This window comes from Lytechinus variegatus, chromosome 14, assembly GCF_018143015.1.
Source record: "Lytechinus variegatus isolate NC3 chromosome 14, Lvar_3.0, whole genome shotgun sequence".
Taxonomy (NCBI): Eukaryota; Metazoa; Echinodermata; class Echinoidea; order Temnopleuroida; family Toxopneustidae; genus Lytechinus; species Lytechinus variegatus.
Genome location: NC_054753.1, coordinates 326628 through 338956, shown reverse-complemented (window position 1 = coordinate 338956; position 12329 = coordinate 326628). Strand labels below are relative to the sequence as shown.

Sequence of the window (12329 nt, the reverse complement as noted above, 5' to 3'; positions counted from 1 at the left end):
ATTGAAATACCGCTGTACTTGATTTAGGGGTTCAATTCAGCTAGGACTATTTGCCAATAGTATCGTTTAGTTTCCAATACTTGTTAAGGGTAGGGTTACACACGATGGGGTGCATTTTCAGAATATGAAAAATACACGTTTAGGGTGCTTTTTGAGATCTCATGGTCGCGCCTATGGTATCCACTCGTCAATGGAAGTGCCCCCCCCCCGGAATATGCCCATGGGGAATTTAGATTCTCTACATGGAAGCTAGATACCGGAAGTCAACATTACATAGAGATGCTTGATGTCGACGACACCAGACGCTGGTGTGGAGGGTTAAGCTGCATGGCAGGGAGAATATAGCCAAGCATGTCATCAGTAATCCAAACTCGATGTCACATAAAATGTACGTTTGTAATCAGATTTGAACATCTACTAGTAAGTTTTGAAGAAGAAAGATTGTAAAGAATGAGCAAAAACAATAATCAAATTTCAATTTTTTTTTCATTTAATTGCTTAAAATAATTTTCATTTTATTATAATAATTGGTGGTGCCGCAAGTGGGGCAATGGGTCATGGGGGGCAGGGAGGGGTTCTAAATTGTTGTGACCGAGCGAGAAAAAGAGAACCCTTTTTAAAGAATGGGAATGCACATTTTGTGATATACGGTATAATAGATAATATATGTAGTAGGCCAATGTGAGGGAATTAACAACAACCTACTAGTGAGAAATATTCAGTTTGGGAGGATTAAAATCATAATCATATAAGAGCACCTCACGGTTATAATGATAATGATAATAATGATAATAATAATAACGGTATATTTACCCAGGGTAGCCACTTCAGATCATAAAACTGTTCGATCTCCCAGCAGGCCCTAGCCGCTATAAGCCAGTTCGTAGTTCCTTTCTGCGCACGATCAAAAGATTCTGCGCATGATCAGAGGAAGGTAATTTGTACTAAAGTGACTAACCCTATGGTGGTTTAAAATCTAATGAGATAAGCACCAACTTTGATGACTTGATTATTCATATATTCTTTTGTAGTTTTCATTTACATCCACAAAAAACAATGCGTCCACGAACGTTTGCCAAGTACATTGTGCCACATGCTATGATATGCATTCAAAGTAGGAATGCAACAAATACATTTCATAAAGTGTTCATTGAAATGCTATTCTAGTCACCTGGTCTATTCAATTTCTTCATCCTGCTATGTAAGGCAAGCTTACGTAATATCTTGCTTCGAAATCTGCCTATCATAATGAAAGAAATGAAAGGTCATTTGACCAAAATTGTCTGTGAAGTAACTACGAACTGGTCTATTATATAGGCTTATACTATATAATCAGTTGGATATAGACATGGTAGAATATAGGTAGAATATACTGTACTCCGCATTTACTTTCTATTGACAATTTATTATTCATTTTTCTTCACGTTGCAAACTGGAAAGGGGAACAGGGGGGGGGGGCAAAAACACTGATTTTTTAAGAAAAAGGGTGATTTTGAAAGACTGGTCAATGGTCAATCGCGGTGTCAGACGTATTTGAGCTATGTTCTATTCCCCCCAATTTTTTTTTAAAGTCTAGCCAAACTAGTTTAGGGTAAGTTTTTTCCCAAGCTTTTCCTCGAGGTCATATTTTGGCGACATCTTGTTTATGGGCCAAAATGTGTAAATAAAGCCCGCAAAAAACTTGTGGGGGGGGGTATTTTGCACACAGAGAAAAACTCGTTTAGAGGGTGTTTGGAAATTACTTGGTCACGCGTGTGTACAGCAATATATTCGACTACCCGGGCCCATTCCCCCTTGGTGCCGCCAATGTCCCCCCTCTCTTCCCCCAACCTTTCTCTACAGTGCGTATCAAAAAAAAGTTTACACTTTTAAAAACCCCTGGGAATTAAAAAAATATACAACATGTGGGTATTTTTTTCACATATTCTTGGGTTTGGGTCTCATCTATCCAATGAAAGTAAAAGTTTTGACAGAACGTTACACTTGAGTGAGCACTGATCATTTTTGTAAAGCTCGCAGAAATCTGTTTGCGCAGAAATGCTCGTTTTCACGCTGTGTCAAGGGAAAAGGGCGAAATCAAACTTACCCTGCGAAACATTTCACATACATTTCCCATTGCACTTTTTGTCAATTGTAATAAATGGATACATTCAAGCATTTTGTAACAATTTTGCCACACAAATTGAAATTTCAACACTTAGTAAGCACAACCTTTACCCTTTATGTGCCAACTGGATCTGAGGACATACAAAAGTTTATATCAGACATCTCCAGCATTTTTTCATCATTTAAAGTGGGTTCACGTTTCATTTTTCATTTAATTATTGTTTCTCCACACTTTTTCCAAGCATGACAATGATTAACAAAATGAAAATCAAGCCTAAGCCATTTCATGTAATTCACGGCTCAGTGTAAAGCAAATATCGTCACGATGGCCTCTGTGTGTGGGGTGGGGCGCAATGCACTCTTTGAAGTGTTTTGGGCAAGGAAACAAACTAAAAAGGTAAAAGATATCTTCAAATCAATTTTACTAGCTAAATTCAATGTGTTCTTCATGATCAATGTCTACTTTTATTCGCATAACTATTTCAAAGTTCTGCGCAAATTATTTTTCACTAACTTTTCAAAAGTAAGTGGTGCTCACTCAAGCGGAACTATTTTTCGACAGTTATATCGTCATTTGTTTAAATGGATCTGTACCAAAGTTAAAATGTGGAAAAATCTTCAGGATATTGTAAACATAAAATTTTACATGATTTTTTCTAAGTGTAAACTTTTTTTTGATACGCACTGTGTATCTCTATCTACTCACTTCTCACGTTCATTCTCTCTCATTATGTGATGGAAAGGCCAATTCAAGCATTGTGAAGGAACGTCATTTTTGTAATTCCATGACCAGAGTATCATATACAGGCCTATATACCCAATGGGCTAACATTACTTCGAAGTCACAATTATGAAATAAATGTGAAAACAATTTTTCCATTGTATATTTTATGATAACAATTGTTTATTCAGTTATTTATTGCACAGTTTGATCATTGAGTGAAAGGCAAGGTTTTCAAGATTTATTGGCTTTTAATACAGAACCATATTCAGACACATAATATTCCAGGTATACGGATTAACAAAATATATTGTTTATGCACAAGGAAGAAGCGACACTTTACTTTCAATATACACCCAGCCACCATGGGCGGAAATCCCAGAGGGGGCAGGGGGCGTGTCCCCCTACTCAAAATAGTAGGGGGACACAATATCAAATATCCCCCTACTATTTTTGGTCTTCTATGATGGTAAGAAATACATTATACTTCATATATGGTCTAGATTGTCTTACTTTACTTTTAATTACATACGATTAAGATTACTATAAATTTATCCTAAGGGACTTACAATTACAAGCTTTGCTTTTTAATAAGTCCCTCATTTTCATTTTCACATGCTAACTGCAATCTATAATTTGTCTAATCATCATCAAATTATTCAAAATCGAAATATAAAATATTTATTTTGGAATGATAACTTTTTTATTTTATTTTTTTTGTTTGTCAAATTTAATTTCGTCGAATTGACCTTAAATTTGGGGTAATAACCTTTTTTTTTGCTTGTCAAACTTTCCAGCCCCTCGCCCCCTACCTTTTGGGAGAGATTTCCTCCCTTGCCTGCCACCACCCCCCAAAAAAAAACAACACACACACACACAATCAAACATAGGCCGACTTAAGGCCTATGACGCACGATGTATTTTTGTGTATTGTTAAAAATTATGAATTTGTATGTTCAAAATTGTATGAAGGGAACAATGTTAGCATTATGAGGCACCAATGCATATTCAATGGCGACTCTATATAATCACCGCTTAAGCTCCACCTGCTGAAAAGGCGCTTTAGGTAGGCTACAGGGTACCCATTTCCCTCATCTGGGATTCGAACCCATAACCCTATGTTTCAAAGAGAATAGTCAGAACAAATCGATCAAAAAGCTCCACATATCAAAAGAAAATATAAACTTCACAAAAAATTAGTGATAAAAAACACACTTTAAATGTCTTAAGAATATCACGATATTCATTTCATTATTTTGAAACAGTTTTTTTTATAAAATTGCAGCCACTGATAATACATATTGATTGTATATATTTTTTGTAGGACCCATGGCCTGATGTGGTTTTATTCCCAACTGTCCCAGACGCCGCCATGTCGGGCAGGGTTCGCATCCATATCAATATCCGGGTACCGCACCGGGCTCGCTCCAGATTGATATACCTTTAACCTCTCTAGAAGAAAGTTCACTATCTTTGGTTCATGGTCGGACAGGTCATGGATCTCTTTAGGATCGTTGGTGATGTTGAACAACCAGACTGATTTTCCTGGTTTGATCTCAGAAGCGATGGATGGCTCGCTTGATTCGGCTGGTGAGTACCATCCGTTGTTGACTTCTGTAATAAAAACCAAATACTATTCTCATAAGAAAAATACAGAACAAAACGATCGATTCAAAATTTGAACTTAAACACATTTAAGTGAAACTCCAAACAGGAATAGCTCCAATCGCTAAATAAAACTTATCAGAATCTATAGTAATGGCCATGTAAGTGGATTTTCAGTGAGGGCTTTATCTTGTTCGAGACACTAGGATACGCATCTCCCGATTTTGGTAGTGTCTCCGAGAATAGTGACAAATTATTTTTAACACGTTCAATTCTTTTTAAACTGGCATGTTAAGAAATCGTTTCCAATATAAGAGACGTCTCCATGACTTCTTTATCAGTGGGGGGGGGGACGTATTTGATGACTTATCTGCGGCAAGATATAGTGACGTCACGTCCTTTTGCAAGAAACGAACGTAAGTTTTCATTTCTATATCAAGTCGGGATAGGTGTTTAACTGGAACAATTATGATATGAGTTTACTTTGATATCCAGTGATAATCTTCCAATCCCTGTGTCGCAGTGCAGCATATGTTCTGGTTGAGAAAGTGTTTTTAGGGTTAGCGGTAGTTTCATTGGACCAAGTTGAAGGTGGCGTGATGAGAGGGTCGATGTTATGTAATAGCTCCACTCTGGGGGACGGTTTTCCATTACTGTTAAAAAGAAGAATGAAAGCATTTTGATGACAATGATGTAACTAATCATAGAAGAACTTCAGGAAAGCAACACGCAAAGACCCTGGTATGGTTCTTTATGTAGGGATGGGGTTCTTACTAGGGCAAATGCATTGAAATATCAGTAATCTGGAAGATAAATGCAAAGAACCTCTCCTTCTTTGGCTTAATATTTGATGGCTTCATTATTTCAAAAGTTGATAGAGAAACTGAATGGTGGTCTATATGTTTTACTGGAAATTCAAGAATTCATGCGTAATTCATTTAAAGATTTGTTTACCTCAAGGTTTCCCAAATGTTGAATCCATCCAATTCTGATCCATTGAGCGTCACTCCAGCCACACCTCCTATTAGAGTTGGGTACCAGTCGCTTATATCGATCAGTTCTCGACTGACTGTCCCTTTCATTTTGTCGGAGAGAAGTGGACTGGTAACAAAGCCCACGGCACGGACACCTCCTTCCCAAAGCGTGGTCTTGGAACCTCGGAGTGGCCAGTTGCTGGCTCCGCTATCAATCCGTCCACCATTATCTTAGGTAAATAATAAAGTCATTATTACTTACTATTAATTTTTACTTTTACTGCGGTGTCCCTGTTTGGCAAAAAACGCTTATAATAAATGAATTATATAATCTTAATGGGTTTTTTCTTTCTCCATTAGCTTTGAAGAGCCATGAGCACCTAATTAAGATGGATAGTGCTCTATACAATTTATAATCGTTATTTTCAATGTCACATTTATCATTATTATTATCATCATAATTATTTTCAGCATTACTATTATCATTTTCATCATCATCATTATTATAATTATGATTATTATTATTACTATTATTATCATCATCATCATCATCATCATCGTTATTATCATCATCGTTATTATCATTATTACTTGAATCTTCGTGTTTCTTACATGAAAAGGGGCGTGGCTTACCAGATGAAAATACTAATACGGTGTCATCCCACAATCCATGGTTCTTCAGAGCCTCTGTGATATTCCCAACGGCTTCATCCATGCAGTACGTCATTCCTGCGTAGATTCGTCTTTTCTTATTCTTAATTTCTGACTCAAATGGTTTGAGGTAGCTTTTGGGAACCTGAAGAGGGGTGTGCACTGCTTGAAACGACACGTACAAGAACAATGGCTGTATAAATAGAGAGAGAGAGAGAGAGAGAAAGAGAAATAATTATTTGTAATAACATTGGCATGATTGGGGAAGCGCATAGTCAAACTTTGAGTATACATCAGTGATTAAAAAAAATCAGGTGTAGGCCTTTAATACATCATTTTTATAACGCACAATAAACAGAACGTTTCCCTATGCACTTTAAAGTAGAGAAAAAATACATTCTAATATCTAACTGAGATGATGCGCGAAGCCCAGCCCCCCCCCCACCCGACCATAAGGGGGGGGGGGGGAATGATGGAAAGGGTGATTCTTGCCAATCATTAAGTAGTCGAAGGTCCATGGGGTTAGATTTAAACCCTGTCCCCCGAACAAAATGTGAAATTGGGTTGTTTCCAATCAAGAGATCGGGCAGTTTGTCGGAGAGTGGAGAACGTACGACATGCAGGGAAGACAAATCGATTTCAATGACCTGGGGCCCGTTGCAGAAAGGGTTGTAATCAATCGCAACTCTAAAAATCATGCACAAATTGATTTTCAGCCCATAAACAACGCGCATTTTGGACTTGCGATTAATTTTTTACTTACGTTTGAACGCAACTCTTTCTGCAACGGACCCATGGACAGTAATCGCGATAATGAGTGGAAGTATATATTGTAATTATAATTGCTAGTCCACGTTCGGATAACGATTCCTACTATTCTTTCTTTAACCCTGCCGGTTTATTTTGTATATTTTCGTCATTTCTTTTACCTTGTCCTTTTCGTGGTTTTCGATGATATGTTCTACCCGTTTCGAGATTACATGTGTTGAGTAGATCCCTGAATAGGCATTTGTTGATTGTAGACCGTCCCTGAAATCGAGCCCCTCCCATTTCCAGGTTGAAGGGTAAGGCGTACCACTGCCCGCCTCGGTGTGTAGGAAATGATCGCCCTTTCCAAGCAATATACCTGTCATCAATATACCACAGCACAAGTTAACTCTCCCAAAACAAATTCATTTTAATATTTGGAGTATGTTTACAAAGGACACTCTTGGATCTGCTAGCGCATGAGCGTGACCCCCTCCCCCAAGTTTGAACAGACAATCAAATTTAATAGGTCATGCTCAATGAAGAACATGGTCCTGGTCCTTGTGGGTGGGTGCATGCTGCGTGTGTTATAGGCAGCACCCCCTGGAAATCTGGTAGACAACGAAAGACAGAAATGTAATGAAAATGGACGAAGTTTGTAGGAACCGCCCCACTTTAGAATTTTCGTACACAGTGCTTAAATTCACCCTTTTTCTGATCGGAATATCAAATATTTTAAGCTCTCGCATTATTGATTTTTCACTATAAAAATGTTTAGAAGGTCGAATGTCCTAATTTAGGTCTAAATCTAAGCACGCGCAGGTATGTTTGGTCAGATACGCAGCCTGTTTTTTTTTTATAATTAAACTAAAAAGTTTCAGATCAGAATATAACAAAATCTGTGTTCGCGCTTCGCGCCCACGTCACCCATCCTTTTACTGATTTCCCGTTTTAGGTCTGAAATGTAAATTTTGTTTCCCTCACTTCGTGCTCGCATCAGTTGCCTATAGCGATACAATACTGTTCATGATAGAGTGTCCCGTTTTTAGGTCTGAAATCTCAAATTTGTTTCCGTTCGCGCTTCGCGCTCGCATAAATATTAAAGTTATATACCTATCTTGTTCATAATTAGATAAGTGCTTAGAATGTCCCGTTTATAGGTCTGAACTCTCAATTGAGTTTCCACTCGTGCTTCGTGCTCTCGCATCAATTGCATACACCTGCCCTGTTCATGATAAGAAAAGTGCTTAGAGTGTCCAGTTTTTAGGTCTGAAATCTCAATTTTGTTTCCGCTCGCATCAATCTAATAGTTATATACCTATCCTCTTCATGATTAGAAAAGCGCTTAGAATATCCCGTTTATAGGTCTGAAATCTCAATTTTGTCTCCACTCGCGCTTCGCGCTCGCATCAATTGTACCTATCTTGTTCATGATTAGAAACATTCTTAGAATGTCCCGTTTTCAGGTCTGAAATCTTAATTTGCGCGCGCATTAATTGTATTGTTATATACCTACCCTGTTCATGATTACGAAAAGTGCTTAGAATGTCGAATTTTTAGGAAGAAATGTCAAAGTTTTCAGCTCGCGCTTCGCGCTCGTATTATTTGATTTGATTATTGAGTAGTCTTCATGGGTCGCTGCAAACATTCCTTATATCAGACCCCTTTTCGATCAGCACCACCTTTTAGGAGAGGTTTCAGCCCAAGTCAGCACCCCTACTGAAAAAAAAAATCGTTCCCAGGGCCCTGATGAAGAAACACCTTTACCTCGAAACGAGACGGATGGTGCAGCCCCGAGCTTCTATACTGACATTATATCGCAGGAAGCAGAATTCAAGAAGAACTCTCTTCGCATCGAAAGAATTCGCCAAAATGTTCTCGAATTCAAAGCATAACAATAAAATGTTTCATCAAGATCGGTTGTGCACTAAGCAGATATAACGTTCAAAATGTTTCTTTTAACCCGCCCCCCCCCCTCCGCCTCTCCCCGGGGGTCGCTCTTCACGTGTCCTGCTATACCAGTACCACCAACGACCGGAAAAAGCGTGAAAAGGACCCGCTTTTGGCGCAACATGTATTTATGCTTATATTAGACAAAAACAGGCAAATTAGAAAAAAAATACATATTCGGCTTCATGGAAATCAGATGAAGACCGAACGATGAGTAGGCCGATAGACGAATTAGTGGTGGTGATTTTTTTACCTGACTGCTAAGAAAACACGAATGCTTGTAAGCAAACAACCAGAGGACCGACGGCTTAAAGTCCTCTCCGAGGGACATGGTAATTAGGATAAAGGACACCAAAGGACACTAGCGCATCTTGTATAGACGGAGTACTTGACCATGAGACCTCATGAAAATTACAAGTGGGTGTATAGACCAATCTGCAATTTACCATGTAGCGGCAAAACCCTTTCTAGGAGTCTATTCAAGCCGGTAGGTGTGGGATGGGTGAGCTAGAAAGTGAGAATAAACCCACTAAATATATTATACAATATCAATAATCATATTTCTACGTACCAAGAAATGAGTCGAATCCTCTGTTTGTCGGCCAGCATTCTTTCTTGTAAAAGCCAAGATGCCATTTTCCTGCCATGTGGGTGGCATATCCAGCTTGCTTCAACTTCTGGGGGAGGGTAGTGATGTCTAGGGGTAAACAGTTTGGTTGAGCTGGCCAGATAATAGAATGCTGTAGACCCGTGTGAATCTGTGTTGTAAAGTAAAGTTTAGTTAACACTATATAGTGTTATTTAAAAAAAAAATCATTTTCAAAATTGACTGCATTATTTTCTTATTTTCATAATATCAAACATTAAAGTGCATATTTTCTTGTGTCTGATGACATTTGACGAATGCTTATTTCATGTCATACGGCGTACTTTCAGTGTCTAAAAATGAGTAAAACTGTAGAGACGTACGTGTATCTCAAAAATGCGAAAATATATACCTGTTTTGGAATTTGAATTACAGAAGATTTACAGACAGGTTTAACTTCGAAAAGAAAGCAAATTTCAGCACAATTTCAAGCTCCCCTCCCAAGAAGGGAGGTGGGTCAAGCTCACTCTACACACACTCTGCCCCCCCCCCCATGGACCGTAATAGCTAGGTCCATGGTTCCCCATCATGTCTAACTACTATATTACTATCCTATAATATAAACAGGAAATTCCATTACAGTATATAAAGTACAAATGACATGATCACGAAAATTCCCAATTTAAGACTTGTTTCATATAAAAGTGTCTTTCTCATCTTCAAGAGTATTTACAGAACATCAAACAGGCTAACATTCTCACTAAAATACTGTTGTTGTTTTCTATTGTTCTTCCCCAACGTTATGCGACGCAAGCGTCCGTATCGTAGGTGAAGAACAATAGAAAACAAGATGGCGGCGTAAACATCGGGCATGTCTCTTCCGTCTTTTCATGATATTTTTCTCATTTTTTTGATGAATTCTTGTTTAAAAATAAAATCCATAGCGTAGAAATGTCGGAAACGAAGTTGTATCTCATGTACATGATTTAGGGCTAGATCTTTTAGAAAGAAAGTAGAAATCTCGGGGGTGAAACTTTCAGGTTTTTTGGTGGTACACACAATGAATACAAAGGAAGACCTGGCTTCGTATGAGAGTAACCTTACGTTAGTAAATGATTTTTACTCTCTAGAAGCCTCCTGGCTAGCAAAACGCCCACTGTTTACACACCACTTAAATATGACTTTCATATTTTACGAAATAGCCATGTCATGTTTGGTATCAAATTAAAGCTAATGAAAATCAAAAGCAAATAAATGGATCACTGGGCATTTTAATCACGCATATGTCAGTTAAGGTTTAGTTAATGTCATCAAATTACATAACAAATTAATATACATGTAAGTGACACATAAAGGCGACATATATCATGTTTTGAAATACAAACAAGTTTTTTGGTAAAAAGTTAAGTTGAGGGTGTATATTATAAATTCGATGGTTGCTACCTTGGCATATTGAGGAATTCTATTTATGGGTCATTCCATCTGGATTCACCCAGTGGTTGCACCCGACCGTCTCAGAATTCGTTGTAAATTGGTATACATAAAATTCAACATGGCCCAAGCACAAAACAGAAAAATTATTCAAATCGGTCCGTCGGTTCTCGCGCTACAGCCCGCCCTTTTCTCCTTGTTTTGACAAAAATGGGCGTGACCTTCAACTTTCAATGGCCATTGCGTCATAACGTGTTGACCAATTTTCACGAAAGTGGTACTATTTAATAGGAAATTCAGAGAGGAATCCAAAACATGCATCAAATAATGTATTGGAGCGATTTATAAGGTCGTGACCCTTGACCTATTCTTTGACCTTGAATTTGACCCCCGGACAAATAATTTTTTGACTTGATTTTCGTGTATGTTAATTATTTGTATGATATTGACAAAATATGTTATAACCAATGATGATATTTTATTTCTTCACCTTTAAAAACTCTTCCAAAGATACCATGAAATTTCACTCTAGTCCCACATACTGATATTCATGTTAGTAAAGTGTTCAAAAGTTACATGATTTCTTCCAATCTTTAAGTCACAGTATGCAAACACATTAAAAGAAATTAAGCTCATCAGTTCACAAATGAAACATTAAACATTTATGCTCATGAGTAGGTATCTGTTTAGGCATTTTTATGTTCAGCAATATATATCATATATGTATATATTCTTCTTAGTAAAGTGTTTACCCGGTACTTTTATCATCAGATTGTTGAGTATATGCTTATTTAAGGATCCCTAATATACATATATGATATATATTGCTGAACATAAAATGCCTAAACAGATACCTATTCATGAGCATAAATGTTTAATGTTTCATTTGTGAACTGATGAGCTTAATTTCTTATCATGTGTTTGCATACTGTGACTTAAAGATTGGAAGAAATCATGTAACTGGTGAACACTTTACTAACATGAATATCAGTATGTGGGACTAGAGTGAAATTTCATGATATCTTTGGAAGAGTTTTTAAAGGTGAAGAAATAAAATATCATCATTGGTTTTAACATATTTTGTCAATATCATACAAATAATTAACATACACGAAAATCAAGTCAAAAAATTATTTGTCCGGGGGTCAAATTCAAGGTCAAAGAATAGGTCAAGGGTCATGACCTTATAAATCGCTCCAATACATTATTTGATGCATGTTTTGGATTCCTCTCTGAATTTCCTATTAAATGGTACCAGTTTCATGAAAATTGGTCAACACGTTACGACACAATGGCCATTGAAAGTTGAAGGTCACACCCATTTTTGTCAAAACAAGGAGAAAAGGGCGGGCTGTAGCGCGAGAACCGATGGACCGATTTGACTAATTTTTTTTGTTTTGTGCTTGGGCCATGGTGAATTTTATGTATACCAATTTACAACGAATTCCGAGAGGGTCGGGTGCAAAATTGCACTTTCATTGGGTGAATTGGCATGGAATGACCCTCATGTGACAAACCACACCAACTTACATTCCTCTCAATTGTTACTTCTTCTACT

The 12329-nt window shown here is 37.5% G+C and overlaps 1 protein-coding gene across 1 annotated transcript in view; it reads right to left on the bottom strand.

The window, feature by feature from the left end:
• Positions 1–3556: 3556 nt before the first annotated feature.
• The window catches only part of LOC121427548 (arylsulfatase B-like), a 30676-nt gene continuing 21903 nt past the window's right edge, over positions 3557–12329 (bottom strand). The window contains exons 2-7 of the mRNA XM_041623998.1: positions 9326–9512; positions 6987–7183; positions 6040–6250; positions 5387–5636; positions 4916–5085; positions 3557–4441 (exon numbers count right to left, since the gene is read on the bottom strand). Of these exons, the coding sequence (XP_041479932.1) occupies positions 4173–4441; positions 4916–5085; positions 5387–5636; positions 6040–6250; positions 6987–7183; positions 9326–9512 (1284 nt within the window). The 3' untranslated portion in view covers positions 3557–4172. The remainder of the gene's footprint in view (positions 4442–4915; positions 5086–5386; positions 5637–6039; positions 6251–6986; positions 7184–9325; positions 9513–12329) is intronic.